This window comes from Phacochoerus africanus, chromosome 8 (assembly GCF_016906955.1).
Source record: "Phacochoerus africanus isolate WHEZ1 chromosome 8, ROS_Pafr_v1, whole genome shotgun sequence".
In the NCBI taxonomy this organism is placed as follows: Eukaryota; Metazoa; Chordata; class Mammalia; order Artiodactyla; family Suidae; genus Phacochoerus; species Phacochoerus africanus.
The window spans coordinates 107514596-107540767 of NC_062551.1; the positions used below are offsets into that span (position 1 = coordinate 107514596).

The 26172-nt window shown below is 37.6% G+C and overlaps 1 protein-coding gene across 5 annotated transcripts in view; it reads left to right on the forward strand.

Annotated features, from left to right (window-relative positions):
* Positions 1 to 26172, forward strand: part of RBBP8 (RB binding protein 8, endonuclease) — a 90969-nt gene that overhangs the window by 63545 nt on the left and 1252 nt on the right. For 4 of the 5 annotated variants that reach the window (XM_047793912.1, XM_047793909.1, XM_047793913.1 and 1 more), the window contains exons 10-18: positions 1874 to 1986; positions 3074 to 3959; positions 4042 to 4168; positions 5888 to 5976; positions 7150 to 7267; positions 10575 to 10718; positions 16834 to 16903; positions 21704 to 21800; positions 25648 to 25801. In XM_047793912.1, coding sequence (XP_047649868.1) covers positions 1874 to 1986; positions 3074 to 3959; positions 4042 to 4168; positions 5888 to 5976; positions 7150 to 7267; positions 10575 to 10718; positions 16834 to 16903; positions 21704 to 21800; positions 25648 to 25801 — 1798 coding nt within the window. The remainder of the gene's footprint in view (positions 1 to 1873; positions 1987 to 3073; positions 3960 to 4041; positions 4169 to 5887; positions 5977 to 7149; positions 7268 to 10574; positions 10719 to 16833; positions 16904 to 21703; positions 21801 to 25647; positions 25802 to 26172) is intronic. The other variant, XM_047793914.1, reaches the window with a different exon arrangement.

The following is a 26172-nucleotide window of genomic DNA, read 5'->3' on the forward strand; positions in this document are numbered from 1 at the left end:
TCTTTAGAATTCTTGAGATATGGAATGTGGGTTGAGTCAGAATTTAGAGAAGTAACGATGACTTAGAGGATTAGGCCAACCCTCTCCCCTCTCCCCCACCCCGCCCCATTTCCTCCTACCCTGTTCCAAGTAAGAGAAGACAAAGTTTTGGGTTGATTTCATAATCTATTGGATCTTTTCAACATCCTTTAAACTAGGGTTATATTTGAAAAATAGGCTGAATTCTTGGATCCACTGTAGATGCTTTGATTCTGTTCTTAAAAATGCCAATCCATTTAGGCCAGATTCTTAGGGATTGAGTCTGAAATTGACCCTATGATTTTCATTCCAATATTTAGTGCTTCCTTACATTGGGTACATTTACTTTTTTTCTTAATTGATCCCTAAAAAAATGAAAAAATTTGAACTTTAATAGTTTTCCTTTGCTTTAGTCGTCAGTAAATGTATATGTGTGCTTTGGAGCGGGGGGACACACCCAGGGCATGCAGAAGCTCCTGGGCTGGGGGTCATCCTGTGCCACAGCAGTGACAACGCTAGGTTCTTGACCCACTGAGCCACCAGGGAATTTCTCTATGCACTCTTATAAACTTGTCTTGCTTTGAATTCCTAAAAATTGGTTTTTCACTATATTTGGAAGGGGATGTTATGTTTTGTTTTGTTTTGCTTGTTTGTTTTTTGGTTTGGGGGGGGTTGGTCCTTTCTAGTTTTAAATCCATTTATAAGTGATAGTGCATAGTTTTTAACTTTAGAACTATAAATTTGTTTTAATGGTTTCTAATTCCCTCTAACCCATAAACCTGGCAAGTCGGTAGTTTAGACACCAGATATATTAAGTGAACTGACCTCTGAAGACCTGCTGCTCAAAGTGTGATTCACACTTCAACAGCATCTGCATCCCTTAGAGTTTGAGATAAAAAATCTCAAACCCAATCCCCAGACCTACTGAAAGATAACTTATAATTTAACAAGATTCCCTAGTTGATTTGTGTGCACATGTGGGAAACACTCCTCTAAAGATCCTTTAAAATTCATCTCCTGGGTGTTCAGGAGGCTCAGCAGGTTAAGAATTCAACCAGTATCCATGAGCACTCAGGTTCAGTTCCTGGAATCACTCAGTTGGTTAAGGATCCAGTGTTGCCACAAGCTGCTGTGTAGGTTGCAGACGCGACTCGAATCTGGTGTTCCTGCAGCGTAGACTGGCAGCTGTAGCTCTGTTTGACCCCTAGCTTGGGAATATACTGCATGTACAGCCCTAAAAAGATAGATAGATAGATAGATAGATAGATAGATAGATAGATAGATAGATAGATAGATAGATAGATAGAATTCATCTCCTGTAAGTAAAAATAATCTTCACTGTGCCCTTACTCTCATCTAAATAATGTTTTTTGAAATTGGCAACCACCAGTCTGCTTTCTGTCCTTAAAGATTGACCTATTCTGGATAATTCATATAAATGGAATCATATATATGGCTTTTGAGTCTGGCTTCTTTCATTTAGCTTATTTTTGAGGTTCATCCACATCATAGCATGTGTCAGTATTTTATTCCTTTTTTTAAAATAAATAATCTGGGAGTTCCCTTCATGGCTCAGTAGTTAACGAACCTGACTAAGCCCCATGAGGATGCGGGTTTGATCCCTGGTCTCCGCTCAGTGGGTTAAGGATCCAGTGTTTGCCATGAGCTGTGGTGTAGGTCACAGACACCATTTGGATCCCACATTGCTGTGAGCTGTGGTGTAGGCTAGTAGCTGTAGCTCTGATTCAACCTCTAGCCTGGAAACTTCCATATGCCTCATGTGCAATCCTAAAAAGCAAAAAATAAATAAATAATCATCCTCTGTATTTATGTACTTTATATTTTAATATCAAAGGAATCTCGAGGCCCCAGGAGCCCTCTTGGTGATGAGCTCTACCACTGTCTGGAAGGAGATCACAAGAAACAACCTTTTGAGGAATCAAGAAGAAATAGTGAAGATAGTTTAAGGTAATTTGGGGCACTTTGGTAAAAACTTATGAACTATTGGTAAGATTCCACTGCAGTGAGTTCCAAATATTTAAACTATCTCCCTCAACTTGTGATTTTGGTTATATTAATTTTTATTTAAAAGAATATTTCCCCTAGTTTATTACCAATTGAGGGCTTTTTGCATTATTGTAGCAAGATGGATATTATTTTTAGATTTTTTTCTTTATTTCTATCAAGCAGTACTTAAGAGGTCTCAGCCTTGTTACTCTACCTCTTTAAAGTCCAGGCATCCCTTCTGTTGTCTTTTCAAAAACTGGATGTTGTATGAAATCCATCATAAGCTTGGATGAGCTTCCAAGGTGGGGCTACACCTTGTTTTTACTAATTTCAGAACATCCATTAACTAACAGTGCCTCTATTTAGGTGGCATTTTGCTTTTTTTAAAAGAGTTTTCAATATTAGATACATGAATCACATTTAATTTGTCATCAGAGTAACTTATTAAAGTAGGTTTATTACCCCTCTTTTTTACAGTCAATAAAAATGCAGCTCCACAGAGGTTAAATATCTTTTTAAGGCCACAGAACTATTAAATACTAGAACCAGAGCTCTTTCTTACCCATTCCATGTTTTCAAACTTAACCCTAATGCTCTTCCTGCTGCCACAGCTGTCTCTGCTAGAGGCAGGCTGCGTCTTATGTTCACTTCTGTAGTATAGTAATTTTTTTTTCTTGGAGTTACTCATGATAAGATTTTATAACAACAAATGTATTTGAGTCCCCAATAGGATTTATTAAAATATGATTTTCGTATATAGTAAATTTATTTAAGTAACTTAGGAAGACTATTTATAAATAGGTATATCATGGTATTGAGATAGGTTTGCTAAATAATTTTCCTCTGCTTTTTGTCAGCCAAATAAAGAGAAGCCAGCAACTATACTGTATCTTAAATTTTGGTTAATGGTCTGCCTCTTAAATATGTGGTTAAAACCTTAATATTAATAATTCTGTGTTAGCAGAAGTTTTTTCATTATGCTTGTCTTTTAATTTTTACCCTATTTCTTTAGTAGGAAAAAAGATTTACCACTCTTTTATTTTTTTAGATTTTCAGATTCAATTTCAAAGACTCCTCCTCAAGAAGAACTGACTATTCGGGTGTCATCTCCTGTATTTGGAGCTACCTCTAATATGAAAAGTAGTTTAGGTTTGAATACAAGTTTGTCCCCTTCTCTTTTAGAGAGTGGGAAGAAAAACCATCTGAAAACAGTGCCTTGCAGTAACACTTCTAATTCTAGATTGGAGAAACCTAGATCAAAATCTGAAGATAGTACCCTTTTCACACATCATAGTCTTGGGGCTGAAGCGAACAAGATCACTAACCAGTCATCTAACAAGCCAATGCTTATAAATAAAAGTATAAGTGAACCCGTAGGTGAACAGAATGATATTGATCACATTAAAGATACTGTTACCGATAAAGATAAACATGTGGTACCCCTGAAATCATTAGGAGGCAGAACCAAAAGGAAGAAAATTGAGGAAGAAAATGAAGATGAAGTAAGCTGCCCCCAAGCCTCTTTTGATAAAGAAAATGCTTTCCCTTTTCCACTGGGTAATCAGTCTTACATGAATGGAGATTATGTGATGGATAAACCTCTGGATCTGTCTGATCGATTTTCGACTATTCACCGTCAAGAGAAAAGCCAAGGAAGTGAGACCTCTAAAATCAGATTTAGGCAAGTGACTCTTTTTGAGGCTCTGAAGCCCGTTCCAAAAGGCTCTTCCTCAAGCCGTAAGGCCTTGAGCGGGGGCTGTGGGTTAGCCAAAGATTTCTCAGAGGAGCCCTATTTACAGGAGTCTCTTCTCCAATCCCTGAATAAATCTCCAGATAAAACACTGGTGCAAATAAAAGAAGAAAATCCAGTCTTTAAAATCCCTCTACGTCCACGTGAAAGTTTGGAGAGAGAGGATCCTTTGGATGACGTGAAGGTTTGCATTATATGTTCAAAGATTTTGATTAAAATGGTGGTTTGTGAATTCTCCTAGATGCTAATAATTCTTTCTGTTTTAGGGTGCTGGTTCTCATGAGCCAATAAAAATAAAAACCAGGTCAGTCCATGGAGCATGTGAACTTGCATCAGTTCTTCAGTTAAATCCGTGTAGAATTTCTAAGACAAAGTCTCTACAGAACAACCAAGGTGTGTATTCTATAACAGTCTATTTTAATGATGTTGGGTACTGTAACATACTATGTATGTTCTTTGGATAGATTGAATTTTTTCTTTGTCTTTCTTTTTTTGCTTTTTAGGGCCACATTAGTGGCTTATGGAGGTTCCCAGTCTAGGGGTCAAATCAGAGCTACAGCTGACAGGCCTACACCATGGCCACAGCACTGCCAGATCTGAGCTGCATATGCGATCTACACCACAGCTCATGGCAACACTGGATCCTTAACCTATTGAGCAAGGCCAGGGATTGAACCCACAACCTCATGGTTCCTAGTTAGATTCGTTTCTGTTGTGCCACGATGGGCATGATGGGAACTCATTTTTTTTTCCCTGAATTTTTTTCAGAAAAAAAAATCCCTGCATGTTCCTGTGTTTATAGCACAATTTTTACTGATTTCATTTTACATGTGGTTTTCCTGCACTTCACTTTTTGAAAAAGTAAATTGATAACTTTAATATCTATTTTTATAGGTGATTTAATAAATTTACTCATGTAGTTATTTCTTATCTTTACAAAAGCTTTAAAAAATTTAAACAATACAGATTTTTATAATATAAAAAGTAGAAATTGCATATTCTTGTGGTACGTGGGTTAAAGATCCAACTACAGCTGCTCAGGTTGCTACAGAGGCATGTGTTCGATCTGGTGCAGTGGGTTAAGGATCAGACATTGCTGCAGCTGTGGTGTAGATTACACATGTGGCTCAGATTCAGTCCCTGGCCTGGAACTTCCATCTGCCACGAATGTGGCAAATAAATAAAAAGTGGAAATTTATCATCCAGACTTTGTTTCTCACCTCATAGATAGCCTGTCCTTTTCTTTGCATTTACAGGTATATATCTATAAACCTTATAGATTGATGTGGGTTTTTAAATTTCCTGTTTAAAAACGTTGTTTGATCTAATATATATATGATTCTTTTCATAATTTTGCTGTGTTTAAAAAATTCTTTTTGGTTTTTTAGTCACTAAATGTTTTTGTACTTTATATGCAATGTTTTTTCCTTTATTCGTCATTGGAAACTTACTCCTTCATTCTAGGTTTATTTTCCTTTTTCCCTGAAGCACATTCTTTTAGCTATTCTTCCAGTGAGTATAAAAACATTTTTTTCACTCTCATTCCTGACTTTTTATTTTTTTGGCTGTTCTTACAGCATGGAGAAGTTCCTAGGCTAGGGATTGAACCCACTTTCTCATGAACACTAGTCAGGTTCCTTACCACTGAGCCATGAAGGCAACTCCCTTATTTTTGAGTTCTAAGAGTTGTTTATACATCCTAGATACAAGTCCGTTAGCAGACATATTATTTGCAAAACTTTTCTACCATTCTGTGGGTCCCATAATGTTTTTAAAATGATGAGGTTTTGGGTTTTTTTTTTGGGGGGGGGGTCTTTTTAGGGCTGCAGCCTCGGCATATGGAGGTTCCCAGGCTAGGGATCCAATGGGAGCCTTAGCCAGTTGTCCTACGCCACACCAACAGCAACACAGGATCCAAGCTGCGTCTGCGACCTACACCACAGCTCATGGCAATGCCGGATCCTTAACCCACTGAGCAAGGACAGGGATCGAACCCGAATTTTCATGGTTGCTAGTCAGGTTCATTAACTGCTGAGCCACAACAGGAACTCCTAAAGTGATGAGAATTTTTAAAATCCATTTTTGATTGTGTGTTTTTTCTCCTTATCTAAGATGAATCCTTTGAAAATATCCAGTGGAGTATAGATCCAGGAGCAGACCTTTCTCAGTATAAAATGGATATTACCGTCATAGATACAAAGGTAAGTTAGAAAGTAGAAGCAATGCCCTCACGGTTATTCTAGTGCATTGTTAGTCCCACCTGCTCTCCTTACATACTCTGTGGCCTTGAGATAATCACACACCTCTTACAATCTTCTTTTATTTATTCCGAAAAATAAAAAATACTTATTCCTATTCCATCTTTATGGTATTTTTGAAAGAGTAATGATACTTTCTGACCTTAAAGATACTGGCTAAAAAAATACAGTTTTAGGGAGTTCCCGTTGTGGCGCAGTGGTTAACGAATCCGACTGGGAACCATGAGGTTGCGGGTTCGGTCCCTGCCCTTGCTCAGTGGGTTAACAATCCGGCATTGCCGTGAGCTGTGGTGTAGGTTGCAGACATGGCTCGGATCCCACGTTGCTGTGGCTCTGGCATAGGCCGGTGGCTACAGCTCCGATTCAACCCCTAGCCCGGGAACCTCCATATGCCGTGGGAGCAGCCCAAAGAAATAGCAAAAAAAAAAAAAAAAAAAAAGACAAAAAAATATAGTTTTAAAATGCTGCAAAATACTAGTTACATATTTTAAATGATTTTTAATCAAAATAATCTATCATATGCCTTGATTAACTTAAAATAATCTACCATTAAAAACAAATTTTCATTTTCCCAGTTGGCTATTTTTTTAAAATACTGTGTATTTTTTTAAAAATCAAAATGCATAGCAGAAATAACTTTTTTGGCTTTTATTTAGGTTCTTCATAGTTTGAGAAGTTCTCTTTCACTTGGTAGCATATTAACAGTTGCTGGAGTATTATATATCCATCAAGGAATCAAATTTCACTTATGACCTTTTGTTATTACTATACATTGATGTTCATTTCTGTGAGGCAGGTTGGAGAAGAAGGGAAGCTCCAGGGATTTGGGTAGCACATAACTCTCTGTCCTTTGACAGTAGGTCCTTTTCCTTGGCTTGAGAGAAGGTGCTCATATATTGAAGTTAAAATGTTTTATAGGCAATTAAACCTAAATGTATCTGTATTCCTAAAGGGTAGAAGTAAATATAACTTCATGCTGCTGAAGTGTAGGTATATACTTAAAAATGGTTAAAATGGTAACATTTATGTTGTATATTTTAACCCCTCCCCCCAAAAAGTAAATACAAGACCATAAAAGGATGTTTAAATTTTTTGAATTTTTAAATATTCATTCAGGATGGCAGTCAGTCAAGATTAGCAGGAGGAGAGACATTGGATATGGACTGTACGTTGGTTAGTGAAACTATGCTTTTAAAAATGAAGAAGCAAGAGCAGAAGGGAGAAAAAAGTCCAAGTAAGATTTGATTTTTTTTTAATCTTAATACAAATGTAAAGGGAAGTTTGTAGTGATACCATTGCCCTGATGAGCATAAATGACCTCTACCATAAACCTGTATTATTCCCCTGTTCTCATAATACTAGACTTTTCTTAGAAAAACTTAGTTTCAGTATTTCAGGAAAAAAGTTTGGTAAAAATAATTTTTATTTCCAAAAGAATTCAAATGGTTTCCAGGAATCAGCAAACTACAGCCAGCTGCCAGTTTTTTAAGTAAAGTCTTGCTGGAACCCAGCCTTACTCCCTTGTTTATTTATTGCCTTATGACTGCTCATGTGACACAGCAGCAGAGTTGAGTAGTTTCTGCAGAGACCTTATAGCCCCACAGGCCTGAAATATTTACCTTTTGACCCTTTAAGAAAGTTTCCTGATCCCTGGTTTAGAAAATTTTTTATAAATGGTGTAAAAGAGAATCCTTAGAGTCCTGCTTCAGAAATATGATTTTCCAAAGCAGTTGGATAAGGAAAAAGGGGTGGTGGATTCCACTGAAAGGTATTAGTATAGACTTGCAAATTAGCAGTAAACTAGAATGATAGTGTATATGAGTGACTCTGCCATATTGTATGTCTATAGAAAAGGGGATATGACTAAACTAGGCATAGTTTAGTAGTGAGAAACCATTAATTCTTCACCTAAAGCCTTGATTTTTCTGAAAGAGGTGGGAACAATGGATGGGTGTAGTTTGGCATCACCTTAGTTACGTTTCTAACTACAGAAGCATACGACATGAGATAAACTAGACTAGGAATAGTTGGCATTTATCACTTTTTTGTGTTGAAGGGTTAGGACTGGCCACATGAGGATGGGGTGCGAAAAGCAGAGGCATTTTTCCAATGATCATATGTTAGAAACTGAGGACATTCAGACTGTGTGCATTTCCTATCTTCTGCTGAATGTTCTCTAGTCTCTTGTCTACCTGCTTGGGACCCAGTACTCAAACAGCCAGTCTTGTCCTTGCTTCTTATGAAACACCTTATCTCTTGCTGCTGCAAATCTGCAGTAAGTGAGAGAAAATTTTAATAGCCTTTGCCTTAATTGTTTGTTCTTTAGTAATGAATAATTAGCCACACAATCAAGTAGCTGGTTGCCTACATTGAGAGAATAGTACCTATTAAAAGAAAAAGCTTACAGTGATTTATCATCTTTTTATAGTGAATGACACTTCTTAAGAAAGACTCTTAAGATTTTGCTCTTGGTACCAGCTCCTGATGTTTTGCTCAGCTTTGCAGAAAAGGGAAAAACTAAAGTATGACAATTTTGGCTTCAAATTTATCTAGTTGATCTAAGAAGATAGTTTTCCAAATATATTTGAAACAAGAATCAAATGGAGGTCAAATGAGAACTTAAACTAATGAGTGAAAATAATTTTGCCTAAATAAGTCATCATGGGTACTGCTGCTGCCTAGGAAGTCACTCCAGTAATTCAGAGGATTAGAACGACAACCATTCTCTTACCTTTTATAGTTTATGTGCCTCAGAAATTCAGGAAAAGCTGCTGGGTGGTTCTATCTCGCAGGCTCATGAGCTGTAGGCAGGTGGTAGCTACAGCTGGAACAGCAGAGGGCTAAACAGATGGGAGAGACGAGGCATCTCTCTCCTTATCCAGTTTAGGGCTTCTCCTTATGGCCTTTCTACAAGGGCTAGTTTGAGCTTCCATGTCACATGAAGACTAGGTTCCCAGGGTGAGCATCTCCAACGAGCAAAGTGGAAGTGCATGGCATGTTCATGATTTGGACTCAGAACTTGCATAGTCACAAAGACCTGACCAGGTTCAAACGAGGACATAGCCCAAACCGCTCAATGGTAGGAATGCCAAGACCACATTTTAAGAATAGTAAATGGGATAGGAGACATTTCAACAATGTTGGGAAAAAAAAAAATCTGCATATTTTAAGGTATCTTTTTCATACTTAGAATTGGTTGAAGATGAAACATACCAAAAAAACTCCCAGTTACTGTAATATTTCAGTTCAAAGAATTTTTTTTTTTTAATCTCTACCTCTGTGTTACACTTACTAGATCCTATGATAGAAAGATCAGTAAGAGAGTTCCCCTTGTGGTAATGAGCCCAGCTAGTGTCCATGAAGACACAGGTTCAATCCCTGGCCCCACTCTGTGGGTTGAGGATCCAGCGTTGCCATGAGCTGCAGTGTAGGTCACAGACATGGCTCAGATCTGGCTTTGCTGTGGCTGTGGTATAGGCCAATAGCTGCAGCTCCAATTCAGCCCCTAGCCTGGGAACTTCCTTATGCTGTTATACCATGTGTACAGCCCTAAAAAAAAGGAAAGATCACTAAGAATGTAGTCTCTATCTGCAAGCCTTTTACAGTCAGATGTCAGACCAACAAAACAATAAATCAGTAACTTATTGTAAGTTACAGAATGCTCTGGGAATGCCTAGCACGCTGCCTGGCACATAGAAGTTATTTTTACTTAAAATTTGACCCTTAGAATGAAAAATAAATGTTTGATCTTCAGAAATTATCGAGACACAATTCTGTATCAGGAACTGGAGATAATAGTAAACAGAACAGAAGTACTTACCTCATGGAACAAACAAATACAGTACACTAGGTGATGGTAAATTCTAGAGAAATATAAAATGGGGTGAAGTGCCAGATTCTGTATCTGGGGAGGTGGTAGTTATATAGATTAGTTTTATCAGGCTTCAGTTTTGTCATATTTGTTAGCTAAATCTATTTCTGTTTTTAGTGAACTGGTGTTTTTAAAAATGTGATTATATAATGGAAATATAGTTAGTACTCTGAAGATGAACTTAGCACTTTGCACGTCAAATATGAAATAGAATTCATTATTTTTCTAACACTAAAATACCGAGTGTTAATGATAATACAAGAAAATACTTTTTGCTACCATACTAGAAACATAAGCAAGTAAGCGAAACTCTAGAAATTTTGATGTCAGTTACTTACACACAGCTTATTTTTCACCATTTATTACACTGTATTTTCTGTTCTTCACAGTTCCTTTTGGTAGTATGAATTACATGTGAGCTGGTAGAGAGAAAAAGATTTTTTAATGCTTAAAATGACTAACAAAAACTAGCATTCTCTTCACATGATAAAGGACATTTGAAGGCATAACATAAAGCATTGGTAAATATGCAGTAACTACCTAGACTGGGCATTTATTCTTGCCTCATACACACCTGAGTTATTTTGTGATCGTCCTACAAATTTCATATTGGTCTACATTGAAAGCAAAAGTCCTGCCTGTTGGCCTAAGCCAGTGCTCTCTTACATAGATGACGAAAGAAAAATGAATGATAGCTTGGAAGATATGTTTGATCGGACTACACATGAAGAATATGAATCCTGTTTGGCAGATAGCTTCTCTCAAGTAGCAGAAGAAGAGAAGGAATTATCAGCTACTACAAAGAAACCAAACAGTAAGGCAATTTTCTTACTAATTATGTTTTTCTGTTACACTGAGTTGAGTAAATTAAGTCATCATGGTAATTAACAGAGGCATGATGAGGTATCTTAACAATTAAAGTTTCTTGAATAAGTTTTTTTAAAGATAATTTCAAATTAATGGAAGAGTTAAAACAATGGTTCAGAAGGTTCCCCTGTACCTTTCACTCAGTATATAAAAGTTTTGAGGAATTTCTGTCGTGGTGCAATGGAAACAAATCTGACTAGGAACCATGAGGTTGTGGGTTTGATCCCTGGGCTCGCTCAGGGGGTTAAGGATCTGGCATTGCCGTGAGCTGTGGTGTAGGTCGCAGATGTGGCTCGGATCTGATGTTGCTGTGGCTGTATTGTAGGCCAGCGGCTATAGTTCCAACTGGACCCCTAACCTGGGAACCTCCATGTGCCGCAAGTACAGCCCCAAAAAGCAAAAGAAAAGTTTTGGGAAAAAAGTCTGTTAAATAATAAATCGATCCTTGTAATTGAGTGAAGAAAGTTTTACAGAAAGTTCAGCCCCGTTTTCTGTTTGAATACTTTACTTTCCCAGACAAAGTACTCTTCTTCAGATCTGTTTCATTAGAAGCAGTAATTTATAATGTAGGGTTGCAATCAAAAGAAGAAAACTTTTGGAGTTCCCGTCGTGGCACAGTGGAAACGAATCTGACTCAGAACCATGAGGTTGCGGGTTCAATCCCTGGCCTCGCTCAGTGGGTCAAGGATCTGGCATTGCCGTGAGCTGTGGTGTAGGTTACAGACTCAGCTCAGATCTGGCATTGCTGTGGCTCTGGCATAGGCCAGTGGCTACAGCTCTGATTAGACCCCTAGCCCGGGAACCGCCATATGCCACAGGTGCAGCCCTAAAAGGATAAAAGATTCCCCCCCCCCCAAAAAAGAGTACTTTAAGTGAAACTCTTAGGTAGATAACCTGAATTGAAAATTAGTTAAAATTCTTACTAAATATCTCGTTTTCTTGCTGTGAATAAAATGGTCAAAATTCTTTTGTTTTGTTGTTGTTTTTCTTGTTTTGCTTTGTAGGGCTGCACCCAAGACATATGGAAGTTCCCAGACTAGGGGTCAAATCATAGCTGTAGCTGCCAGCCTACACCACAGCCATGGCAATGCCAGATCCGAGCCACATCTGTGACCTACACCACAGCTCACACCAATGCCGGATCCTTAACCCACTGAGCAAGGCCAGGGATCAAACCACATCCTTGTGGATACTGGTCAGGCTCCTTGCTGCTGACTCACAACAGGAACTCTCAGAATTCTTAATCTAGTGCAAAGATTGTCTTATAATGGCCTAAATGAGTACACCTTCTGCTATGGCAATATTCAAGTCATTGAATATAAATCTCTCTTGATTATATTTTCCATGTGCTTTTTAAAATGACAGCCCTTAGGATGAGACTTTAACCAAAGATATATAACAGCATACTTTTGCTTTCTCAGTCCATGGCAAAAAGTTGATCAAGCAAATTTCATAATAAAAATTGACAGCTGTTCATTTTTTTCCCCCAGAAGAGCCTTTTGCAAATTGATTTCACTTAATATATATTTTTTATAAGATATGATTCATTTCTATCTTTTTTTTAAGTTGCATTTCATACTGACCATCCCATAGTTGCTTCTTACTTAGCCTTTGTGGTGATGATGCACTGTTCTTTTGATCTCTGGCAACTTCTGTTTTCTAGAATATCTTTAAGATTCTGTTTTTCTCACATTTGTTTTCTCTCATGCTTTTATTACTTCTAAAGATAAAACTCCAGATCTACAGCTCTAGTTTGTATTCTTTGATGAATCCCAGTCCTGCATTCTTAGTATTCCTATGTTTATGTCTCTTCTACAGCTTAAACTTACCATATCTAAGCAAGTTCCATTTACTTCCTACCAAGTGACCTTTCAGGTTTTATTTTTCCCAGTCACGCAGGCATAGAATTTAGAACTTACTGTCCATTTATTTCATTTTTTTGACCCCCATATCACATACTTCTACCGAGTCTTCCCTCCTAGGAAGGGGCAGGTTTCAGGGAGGATATCAAAAGCTTAGTTCTGGACATGTTAGTACTTAACTAGATATTCAAGTGGAGGTGTTTGTAGGCTATTTACATGTGTCAAGTTTAGAGGGGAAATCCATAATTTAAAAAAAAAATGATTTTAGGGACAGGTGAACAGTTAGTAGACAGAGCTGAAAGCCATGACACTGAGTAAGAACACCCAAATACTAAAGGTAAATAGAAAAGAGAAGCATTTCAAGTTCTGGCTTCTGGGGAAACTGAGAAGGAGCTACAGCCTGTGAAATAGGAGGAACTTGAGAGTATGTGCCGCTCTGGAAGCCAAGTGAGGATATTTCTGTGTATTTATTACTCCCAGCCTGGTCCTCTCTTTTGAACCTCAGACCTAATTCCAGCTATGGATTGGACTAGGCACCTTAAAATCAATAATTTCAATTAGAAATCTTTATTTTTCTACCTAAATTTGATCTTCTTCTGCTTTTCTGGGTCTCATTAAGCCTCAGATACTGTCCTCCCACTTACTAAAGATAGAAATGTGGGAGTCATATTTGACTTTTTTTTATTTTTATTAGGGTCACACTGGTGGCATATGGAGGTTCCCAGGCTAGGAGGTCAAATCAGAGCTTTAGCTGCCAGTGTACACCACAGCCATAGCAACGTGGGATCCGAGCAGCATCTGTGACCTACACCACAGCTCATGGCAACATCAGATTCTTAACCCACTGAGCAAGGCCAGGGATCAAACCTGCATCCTAGTTGGGTTTGCTAATTGCTGAACCACAATGGGAACTCCCATATTTGACTTCTTTTTTAACCTCACCTTCACACCCAATCTAATACCTTGGTGGCTCTATCTCTAAAACATATTTTATAACACGTCTCTTAATTTCTGTAACCACTACCCTAGTCTAAACCACTTTTATCTCTACCTGTCTTAGAGCAGGACTCCTCTAACTGGTGTTATATCAGTTATCTCTCATCTGTAGACCAGTAGCTACAAAGAATTAAAAATGATTTTAATTTTTAAAAAATTTTTTACTGAAATATATTTGATTTATAATGTGTTAATTTCCAGTGTACAGCAGAGTGATTCTGTTTTTCGAATATAAATGTATCCATTGTTTTTCAGATTCTTTTCCATTGTAGGCTATTAAAAGATATTGAATATAGTTCCCTGTCTTACAATAGGTCCTTGTTTGTTATCTATTTTGTATTTGGCTAGTGTATATATTTTAATCCCAAATTCCCTCTCCCCCTTCCCTGTGGTAACTATAAGTTTGTTTTCTATGTCTGTGAATCTCTGTTTTGTAAATAAGTTCATTTGTATCATTTTTTAGATTCCACTATAAGCAACATCTATGATATTTGTCTTTGTCTGACTTAACTTCACTTGGTATATTTCTAGGTCCATCCATGTTGCTACAGATGGCATTATTTCATTCTTTTTATGGCTGAGTAATATTCCTGTGTGTGTGTGTGGCTCCATCCCACATCTTTTTTATCCATTCATCAGTTGATGGACATTTAGGCTGCTTCTATGTCTTTTTGTTTAAGGTTTCCTTTGCTGCACAGAAGCTTTTAAGTTTAATTAGGTCCCATTTGTTTATTTTTATTTCCATTACTCTAGGAGATGGATCTAAAAAAATGTTGCTGCAATTTATCAGAGTGTTCTGCCTATGTTTTCCTCTAGGAGTTTTATAGTATTCAGCCTTACATTTTAGGTCTTTAATCCATTTTGAGTTTATTACTGTATATGGTGTTAAAGAATGTTCTAATTTCATTCTTTATGCAAGCTGTCCAGTTTTTCCAGCACCAAAAGTGATTTAAGTTAAATTTAAATTGGACTATATTATCTTCTTGCTAAAAAACACTTCAAGGAAAAGAAGATATTTGAATGGCCAGTAAGCACATTAAAAGATGGCCAATATTATTGGACATGAAGGATAGATATAACACTTCACACCCACAGAAATGGTAAAAAGATTGATAATATCTAGCATTAGCAAGGGTGAATCAGAGCAGCTAGAACTCTCATACCTTGCTGGCAGAGTATGAAATTGATTATTCTTTAGAAAACAGTTCAGCAGGGTTTATTTTTGACAGCTTTATTGAGGTTGGTCAATAGAGGGGTTTTTTTGTGGGTTTTTTTGCTTTTTAGGGCTGCACCCGCGGCATATGGAGATTCCCAGGCTAGGGATCAAATCAGAGCTACAGCTGCCGTCCTACACAGCCACAGCAACACAGGACCCGAGCAGCATCTGTGACCTACACCACAGCTTACGACAACCCACTGAGCAAGGCCAGGGATCACACCCGCGACCTCATGGTTCCTAGTTGGATTTGCTTCCGCTGCACCACAACGGGAACTCCCAAGTTTTTTGTAAAGTTAAGCATACACCTATACTATGACCCAGCAGTTCCACTCCTAGGTATATACCCAAGAAAAATGGAAACATGTTCATGGGAAGATGTGTTTAAGAATGTTCATAGCAGTGCTATTTATAAGAACTCAAACTGAATAAACCCAAATGTCCATCAGCAGGTGAATAAATATAAGTTGTACTCATGATGGAACAAAAAGGAGGGAACTAGTGGGCTCAATAATGTGGATCAGTCTCCAAAAGTTGTTGAGCTAAACGAATGCAAAAGATAATAAAGAATACATACTATGTAATCCCATTAATATGACGTTTTAAAAGAGACATAACTAAGTATGGTGATAGAAATTAGATCACTGATTATGGGGGAAAAGATTTATGCCTCAATAAGGTAGATTCTTTTAAAAAATCTTCAGTGACTTCCTACTGCACTTACGGTAAAATTCACACTCCTTCTCTTGGCCTCCAGGGCCCATTATGACCTGGTACCTGCCCCCCCCCCATCTTCTCCAACACCTCCCTTTCTTCACTAAATCTCAGCCACACTGACCTCTTACTTAAAAACTTTTTGCCATCTAGGACCCTTACCCACAACATTCCCCACTCCTAAATCTTCTCACGTCTTACTTCTCCTTTTTCATCAGTTATTTCCCTCCATGTTCTTCTTCAGATGGTCTCAGCTGTCTGCTTACTTAATGTTTTTTTTTCTCACTGCATTGGAAACTCCATGAGGACTGGATACCTAGTCTCTCCTGTTTTACATTTTAAGTCCAGATCTTAGCACAGTGCTCAGTAAATTTTCATTTGAACAGATGATAGGATGTAGTTGTTTAGGGCTAGATGATGTGGGACTCAGGTCCATGGGCACTAGTTCTTATTTTGTCACCAATTTTCTGATGAAATTTTAAAAACTTTTTATTTCCTAGAAATTCCCATCGGGGCTCAGTGGAAACAAATCCAACTAGTATCCATGAAGATGCAGATTCAGTCCCTGGCCTTGCTCAGTGGGTTGGGGATCTGGCATTGCCTTGAGCTGTGATGTAGGTTGCAGACCCAGCTCAGATCCAGAATTGCTATGGCTGTGGCGTAGGCTGGCAGCTACAGCTCAGATTCAACCCCTAGCCTGGGAACCTCCGTATGACCCGAGTGTGGCCCTAAAATGACAAAAAGAAAAAGAAAAAAAACCTTTTTATTTCCTAGTTATCATCTTACCTTAAAGACACATTATAAAATTCAAGTAGGACTAATAAGTGATGCAGACTAAAACCTGTCTTGTTCCTGTTGTTTGGTTCCAAATGATAATGGGCATCTGAGTAGTTCTTTTAAAGTCTAAAATACTTTTATAGTTATGATTTTTATCTCTTCACTAGTTCCGAGGTAAGATAATCAGCATTCTCATTATGCTCATGAAAAAGAAAGAATTGATTATAGAAAATTTAGGGGTTCCCTCGTGGCTCAGCAGGTTGAGGATCCAGTGTTGACACTGCTATGGCTCATTACAGCTGTGGTGTGGATTCAATCCCTGGCCTCTCAATCCCACATGCCAAGAAAAGAGAGAATTTAAACAAATTGCCTAGGGACGTAGAGTACGGAAGCCAATAAAAATAAAAGTTTTGGTACATGTCCCTCCCCCCCCCAAAAAAAAGCTAGTTATTTCTAAGTTGGACACTGAATTTGTGGTATGCTTGCTTTGTTTACAGCTCTTGGTGATAAACAAGATAAAGTCAAACAGAAAGCATTTGTGGAGCCATACTTTAAAGGTGATGAAAGGTAAGTTGGCCTTGGTTAATACCAGCCATGTGATTAGAAGTACAACAGAGCTGTCTTTGTCAGAATATCTCTGAATTGTTAAAATTGCTACTTAGGTTAAAATAGAATGCATATCATTTAGTTTAATACCAAAACAAAAAATGAAACTTAAGTATAAAAATGCACATTTTTGGAGTTCCCACCATGGCACAGTGGGTTAAGCATCCAACTGCAGCAGCTCAGGTGCCTGAAGAGGTGTGGGTTCAGACCCACCGGCAGGTGTGGCCATAAAATTTTTTTTTAAAAAAAGGACAGATTTTTAAAATAAGGAAATTTTTTACCACCACTACCCTTTTTTGGACATTGGTGCCAGTTCTTTTCTTTTCTATGCTTTATTATAACATATTTTATTCTTATCCTATTTTGTGAACTTTATTTGAACTCTGGAAATTGATTAAATATTGTAACTTTATTTACTACAGACTTTAGGTGGTGAGCCCTAGGTTGTGCTTCAGAGTTACTTTATGAGAATTTTTACATCTTAAAAATATGTAAACATCTTGATATTAAACCATAATGTTACTGCTTTTTATGGAAATATTACAAATTCTATAATGTTCAGTCATGTACTATTCATTCTAGAAGTGAATTAAGGCATAGTAATTCATTCAGAAAACTTTTTATGGTTCTTTTTAACTTATTGTTATTGGCAAATTTAGTCATTCCAAAGGCAAAATTATCCCTTATACTTTTATTTGTTGGGAATTTAGAAATCTGACATGCCAAGATAAATTTTTATTGGAGTTCCCATTGTGGCTCAGTGATAATGAACCCGGCTAGTATCCCCAGCTGGGATTCAGGTTTGATCCCTGACCTTGCTCATTGGGTTAAGGATCGGTGTTCCCATAAGCTGTGGTGTAGGTCACAGACGTGGCTCAGATCCCTCGTTGCAGTGGCTATGGCATAGGGCAGCAGCTGCAGCTCCAATTCACCCCTAAGCTGGGAATTTCCATATGCTGTGGGTGAGGCCTTTAAAAAAATACAGGAAAAAAAAAAAGATAAATTTTTCATGCCTGTGATACTCTAATAGGTAAGAGCTGTCATTTTGTTGATAAGTGATTAATTCCTTTCCTCTATTTACTAATTTACCAAAGAAATAGTACCATTGCATCTCAAATGTGACTAGAGTGTCTTGTGTGTTTTCGTTGTTTTTTGGGGTTGCTGTTTTTGTTTTTGTTTTTTGGGGCATGGTGTACAGCAGCTTGATGTGGGATCAGAATTCCCAGACCAGGATTGAACACAGGCCACAGCAATGAAAGTGCCCTGTCCTAACCACTACACCACCAGGGAACTGTTTGTCTTGTTTAAATATCATCATGAATTCACAGATTCAAGTTATGTTTGATGTGTTTCCATCCATTGTAGTTATCGCCATTATCGATACTCAAATTGTCCCATCTTTGCCCAGTGGAAGCCTCTTTGAATGCACACTATTCTAGTCGGCTTCCACAGCTCGTTTCTGGTATAAGATGTTCCAGGCTGTCTGGTACACTTCCTGCCATAGGCTGGAATCTGCCATTTCTCCAAGGAGCCCTGGTGGTTTGAGGTGGTTTTTTTTAGTGAGAATGGTATTTAGGCCATAGTCTGCTAGGGTTGCTCACTGCTGCAGTCAGCCATGTTTCTAGACCTTTTTAGGTGGAGAGAATTGGAAATAAAGTTTTTGTTTCATTTTGGTTCTTTTAAAATAAACTTCATTTGTTCATACTGATAGCTCCAATTCAAGTTCAGGACTATAGGGTTTCTCTATAACCTCCTCTGTCACATCTGTATCTACTTTCCCACTTAATGAAAATCCCTCTTCTCAGTGCCACCATCATTCCTCATTCAACTTGATTCTATAGAACAGTCTCAGAATAATTCAAACTGTCACCAATAATATGATTTATGAAAATGGTTTAAGTTTTGTGTCTTTTCGTCCTTAAGATACATTCTATTAGAAATGTACAGTCAAGTCACTGTGCTTTCAAGTCACTTAGGATAATTATCTTCTGTGTAGTTATGCTACCAACCCAGTATCCACATTTGTTTTATTTTACTTTTTTTGGAAATTGTTTTTTCTTTTTTTACAATTAAGGAAATTATGTACCTGATAACAGAGGGTGAAAACAGGGTATATTCAGATAAGTCTACCTTCTATCCTGTCACCTTCATTTTATTAGCTATTCCTACAGGTAACCATTTGTTTAAAGTTTATGGGAGTTCCTGTCATGGCGCAGTGGTTAATGAATCCAACTAGGAACCATGAGGTTGCGGGTTTGGTCCCTGGCCTTGCTCAGTGGGTTGAGGATCTGGCGTTGCCGTGAGCTGTGGTGTAGGTTGCAGACGTGGCTCAGATCCCATGTTGCTGTGGCTCTGGTGTAGGCCGGTGGTTATAGCTCCGATTGGACCCCTAGCCTGGGAACCTCTATATGCCGCGGGAGCGGCCCAAGAATGTCAGAAAGACCAAAAAAAAAAAAAAAAAATTATGGTTTCCCATCCATTTTAAAAAATAAAAGCAGATTTCTATTTATACATCTTGATATTGATACAGATGTAGATATTTCTTCCCTTATACAAGTGGTAGAATGCTATACACACACACACACACACACACACCTTTCTCTATTTTGCCTTTTTTTTGTCTTTTGTCTTTTTAAGGCCACACTAGCGGCATACGGACGTTCCCAGGCTAGGGGTCTAATCGGAACTGTAGGTGCTGGCCTACATCACAGCCATAGCAACACCAGATCTGCAACCTACACCACAGCCCACGGCAATACTGCATCCTTAACCCACTGAGCAGCAAGGCCAGGGATCAAACCCACAACCTCATGGTTCCTGGTTGGATTCGTTTCCGCTGGTCCATGACAGGAACTCCTACTTTGATTTTTCATTTAACTATTCGTCCTGGAAATCATTCCTAGTAGTATGCAGTGATATTCTTCATTTTTTAAAAAAAAATTCATAGCATTTCATTGTGCCATAGCTTATTCTCTAGTGGTGGGCATTTGGGTTTTTTATAGTTATGCTACCATGTGTAGTGCTGCACTGAATAGCCCTGTGCATTCTCTCTCCAAATTTCTGCTTGTGCAGCTTTGGAATAGATTCTTAGAAGACTGCAGAGCAAGAACTGTCATGTCAAATGCTTCATATTAGAGGTTCACTAACTTTAACAAAAAAAAATAGTTTTATTTATTCTGAAACCATTAGATAGCTGGAGATGCAGGGGGTGGGTAAAGATGTAGAGATGGTACAGAGTTAACATGGTCCCTTTCCCCACCGAGAGTACTAGCAAACCCTGGGAAGATAGGTTGTGTGGTGTCAGGGCAAGACGCTTCGAGAACATTGAGGTGATGCTTGATGTCTACTGCAGCTGTTAGGCTATTAAGTGGATTCCCTGCTGCACCTGTACACTACAGAAAGCGAATAGGTAAGATTCAGAGGAAAGGGTATGGCTAAATTCTATTCTATATAAATTTCAGATTCATAAACTATTTGAAAGAATATACAGTCATGGCAATATTTTTTTATGTTGTTTCTTAGTCTTCCTTTTTTAATTTACCAGTTACTCCAGTATTGAGAGTTCTTAGTTTTAAGCACAAAAAGAACTTACAATGTATTTTGAAATAGAGCAGTTAAAACTTTCTTTTGAAAAGAAGTGCTTGCCAACTAGAGGTACATGTGATCAAAATACCTCAAAGGAGTAGATGTGTTACCCACAAGTCATTTTAAAAATTAGTTTTGGGGAGTTCCCAATGTGGCTCAGCAGTAACGAACCCAGCTAGTATCCATAAGGACATAGATTTGATCCCTGGCCTTGTTCAGTGGGTTAAGGATCCAGCATTGCCATGAGCTATGGGTGTAAGTCACAGATGTGGCTCAGATCTTGCGTTGCTGTGGATGTGGTGTAGGCCAGCAGCTGGCTCAGATTCAAACCCTAGGCTGGGAACTTCCATATGCCAAAGGTGCAGCCCTTAAAGATTAAAAAAAATAAATAAAGAATAGTTTGGGGATGTTTCTGTTATAAACAAATATATGTGATGTCATGTAAGTCTTCATTTACTATCTTGTAAGTTTAGAGTAATTGGGCTTTTTAAAGCAGGATGTATTAATAAAGAAATGTTCCATGCTTCCTGACTGCTTTTTCTTATCAAAGTCCTGCATACCTCACCATTCCGTACCACAGTAGTTTTGACCTTTCCTAGATTTCCAGTGATTCACAATAGGATCTGATCCATTTAAGGACAAGCACAAATGATAATAGTTCTTAATATTTTGAAGAATTTATGATGGACAGAAGCAGCAAAAGAAATTTTTGGAGAAAATAGCAAGTGACGTACAAACAAACGAATCTGTTCTTTGGGGAAGATAGGTTAGCCCTGATAGATAGGTTCTTAGTACTAGAAACTGAGTTAACAGAGACAGTATTCTCTCTCAGTTGTTATAGAAGACCAATTCCTGATGTTAATAATAACAGTGTTTCTTTTTAATTAGGTTATTTTATATTTTACCTCCCAACCTAATTATTTTCAACCATCCAGAGGTGAAAATAAGAATAGTCGTCTTTTTCAGTTAAAGAAAAATATCCATATAAATACCTGATTAATATTTTAGTGAAGAGGGAATGAAAAAATACTTGTTTTTCTCATGTACTGAGGAAGCAGTTCAAATAAAATGAATGACTGTTTTGGGATTATTTCTCTGGATGTTCACCTTTGCTAATTTAAAACCTAAACCAAAGGTCTTTATAGTAATAGATAATGTAATTCGTTTTTCCCCCAGAGAGACCAGCTTACAAAATTTTCCTCATATTGAGGTGGTTCGGAAAAAAGAAGAGAGAAGAAAATTGCTTGGACACACATGTAAGGAATGTGAAATTGTAAGTACCAATGTAAATACTATCCTTTTGGTTTTTTAAAGTATGGCTTTATAGATCATACATACATGATTTAAAAAACATAAATACAACAAAAAAACAAAAAATAAACACAAATCATAAAAATATTTGTATCTAGAAGCAAGTTTGAGCCAGGAATAACAGAACGAATACATAAAAGTGTACATATTAGCTGGGATGTAAGAGAGATAAATAGATGAAAATGAAAGCCCTCAATTTTTCCTAGATTCTCTTTAAATGAATCTGGAGCCTAAGCACTAGTTCTTATTTCTAGCTTACGACATTTGTGCCATTCGTCTTTTGTATTTTTATGCATATTTCTTTAAACTTTTTCCCCTTCCGTTGTTTCAGCAGAGGCTTTTATAACATACTATTGTGGGGAAATTTTTATATTTCAATCAGAAACTTTCCTATAATATTTTTTACTTATTTTTATCATATTTTGCTGTAATTGTTTTTTTACTTTACCAGCAGCATTCAGGAAATGAGATAATACTCATAATTGTTTTTTTCTAAACAACTGGTACAACCATAAGCTCTTTTTTCCCCCCAAATTTTCCTTTCTAAACAAAATGTGAAGAAGCTCTACTTCATCCTTAGAACGCAGGTATTAGTTTACACAGATATTAGTTTACATTGGGTGTTCTAGACTGTATAGTACTATCCACTTAAGGATATTCTGATTGTCCTAAATAGTCCAGGCAGGTTCTGTGTTTTCTTGAAACATGTTGTTTTTATTTCTTCCCTTGCTGTCCTTTAGCTGTTGGATGCCTGTTTCTATCAGTGTACTTCCCCCTTTTAATTTTTTCATTAACTATGGCCAGAAAATTTGATAACAAAGCACATTAAAGTTAGGTGAGAATAGATTACAGAGCAGGTAAGCATTTGGTGAGAAATAGGCTCTCATTCTCTCAAGAGTGGGAGTGTAACTTGAGATCAGTATTTTGAAAAGCAGTTTGGTATAACAAGCAAAATCTGAATCATGAGTTTTTGTAACACAAATCAAATGTATCATGATTTCTTAACTAAGGAATATGGTCTGTTCTAAGTAAACTTCCAGATTTTAATTATAACTGAAATTGGTAGAATTAGAAAAAAAAAAAGCTCTTTTGCTTTTTTTAGACTTAATTTGCTTTCCTTCTCTCAGGAATCATTTTTGCGCTGTTACCCAATCTCTAAAAACACTATTTCATACATTTTATTTTGTTTTTTTGTTGTTGTTGTTGTTGTTGTTTTTTGGTTTTTTAAGGTAGAGGGTAAATCTGTTCCCTGTAACTCCCTCATGACTAGGAGTGAAAGTGCCAGCCCCATGTATCTATATTTAAATATTGCCTATATGCTTACCCTACAATTTTTCCATTGCCTAGTCCACATGTAGAATATGCAGTACATGTGGATGTGTAATAGTCATCTCAAATTTCACATGTCTAAAAGCAAAGTTTCTACCTCCAGTTCTCGAACCTTTCCTCTGAGCCTTCTATATCCATTCTTCTAGTTGTTTAAACCAGAGATTTTGTAGTTGTCCTTTTTTTTTTTTATGTTAAAAACAGATCGGTCAGCAGGAGTTCCCGTCGTGGCGCAGTGGTTAACGAATCCGACTAGGAACCATGAGGTTGCGGGTTCGGTCCCTGCCCTTGCTTAGTGGGTTAACGATCCAGTGTTGCCGTGAGCTGCGGTGTAGGTTGCAGACGCGGCTCGGATCCTGCGTTGCTGTGGCTCTGGCGTAGGCCTGTGGCTATGGCTCCGATTCGACCCCTAGCCTGGGAACCTCCATATCCCGCCGGAGCGGCCCAAGAAATAGCAAAAAGACAAAAAATTAAAAAAAATAAAAACAGATCGGTCAGCAAATCCCATTGATTGTACTTACTTTTTTTTTTGTCTTTTTGCCACTTCTTGGACCGCTCCTGCGGCATATCGAGGTTCCCAGGCTAGGGGTTGAATCGGAGCTGTAGCTGACAGCCTACACCACAGCCACAGCAACGCGGGATCTGAGCTGCGTCTGCAACCTACACCACAGTTCACGGCAATGCCTGATCCTTAACCCACTGAGCAAGGCCAGGGATGGAACTCGCAACCTCTTGGTTCCTAGTCAGATTTGTTAACCACTGAGCCACAACAAGAACTCCATTGATTGTACTTTCAACACAATAATAGTCTCTTTTTCCAAATGATCTTTTTGGAAGAAAAGTTAAATCATGTCATTCTTCTGTCCAAAATCCTTAAATGGCTTCCTTTCTCAGTAAGAAATGGAGTCAAAGTCCTTATGAAGGACAATAAGCTCACACTCCACTTCCTCTCTGACTTTATCTTCAATACTCTCCCATTTGATTGCTGTGTTACAGCTACATTTAATGTTCTTTTCAAATATGTTGTAATTTGGTGGCACTGTTTCTCTAACATTGATTGGTAACCATGATTCACTAAAGGCATCCAATCCCAGTTCCCAGGCTAAGGTGACAAATGCTAATATTCATGGCAGTGGGAATGAAGAAAAAGATACCAGGAAAAACAAAGTTTTAGAGATATTACTCTAAAACCTTTAACCTACATAAAAGAAATTTTTTTTTTTTTGTCATTTCTTGGGTGGCTCCCTCGGCATATGGAGGTTCCCAGCCTAGGGGTCTAATGGGAGCTGTAGCCACCAGCCTACACCAGAGCCACAGCAACACGGGATCCAAGCCGCGTCTGCAACCTACTCCACAGCTCATGGCAATGCCGGATCCTTAACCCACTAAAAGAAATATTTTGAAAAACTTTACTTTAAAAAAATTCTAATCCTGAGTCTACCACTTTCAATAGGTGATAACTTTGGTAAATTTATCACTTTGATTTTCAGTTTCTCAAGTGTAAAATGGAATTAGCGGGATTATGCGATCCTGTCATCTGTTCTATTAAACTGTACTGCTTTGTTTTCTTTAGATCTAGAGCTTGCTTAAAGACCTGTGTAATTTTCACATAGAAGTTTTCTCTTTGCATGAAATTCAGCTATGATCACAGTTGCAAAAAATAATATGCCTTTGATCGTGGTTGAAAAATATAGTTTAAAGGGGAAGTCATGAAGCCGACAACATTCAAGGCTAAACTTTTGTTTTAAATGATTATAGTGATAGGAAAATTACTTCAAAACACATGTTATATCCAAATAACATTTGAGAAACATGCTATTCAGAGTGCAGGCCTCAGCATTTTTGTTGCTGGAATGAGAAAGATGAAGAGTTTGCATCAGTATATAAATCAGTTGTACCACTAAGCACACTGTAAAGTTCAACTGGCTTTTTTTTTTTTGGCCTTTTTTTGTTTGTTTGTCTTTGTTTGTCTTTTTGCCATTACTTGGGCCGCTCCCGCAGCATATGGAGGCTCCCAGGCTAGGGGTTGAATCGCCTTCGCCAGAGCCACAGCAATGCAGGATCCGAGCCTTGTCTGCAACCTACACCACAGCTCACAGCAATGCCGGATCCTTAACCCACTAAGCAAGGCCAGGGATCGAACCCACAACGTCATGGTTCCTAGTCAGATTCATTAACCACTGAGCCACAACAGGAACTCCCAGCTTTTTTTTTTTTCATTGTGAGATTTTATTGATGAAGGAAGCAGTATCCTGGCTTACATGGTGATACAAGCTCCTTTCTCATATGTGGAGCAAACATTTCACAGACCCACACCAATTATTGTCAGTAATTTACAAATAGTAATTACAGATAGTATTAATTACTACCATTATCAGTGAGAATTCAGTTTCCATATTAACATGCTGAATAATAGTTTTCTTAGTTTCTAGTTTATAATCAGTGACACTGCATTCATTATTACTGAGTGGCAATCTTACCAGTTTTATTATCAGTATTATGCAGATTTCCCAGCAGAAGAGAGAGAAAAGAAATTGGCTTCTTGCTCAAGACACCGATTTCGCTACATTCCACCCAGCACACCAGAGAATTTCTGGGAAGTTGGTTTTCCTTCCACTCAGACTTGTATGGAAAGAGGTAAGAGTAGAGATTATAACATTTTGAAAAAAAAAATTAATACTGTATATACCCAAGTCTAAACATTAAACTTTTTCTCCATGATTCTCTGTAGGTTGGGTGCCAGTTTTGTGACAAATACAATATCCTAAAGATAAAAGACTTAACCTCTTCAAATAATTTCATTGGAATCATATTGTTTATAAGCACTCCAGTGGGATTGTGTATGCATTATCTTGGTTTATTGTTCAAATTTCAGAAAGTAATTTTTTTATCCTATCAAAATGACTTTTAATAAATAACTTTACAAAAGTTGCCAAAGTTAATATTGTTGAAAAGCATTTTAATTTTTTATAAAGTGACTACTCTGAACTTTAGATGTCAAAACCTCA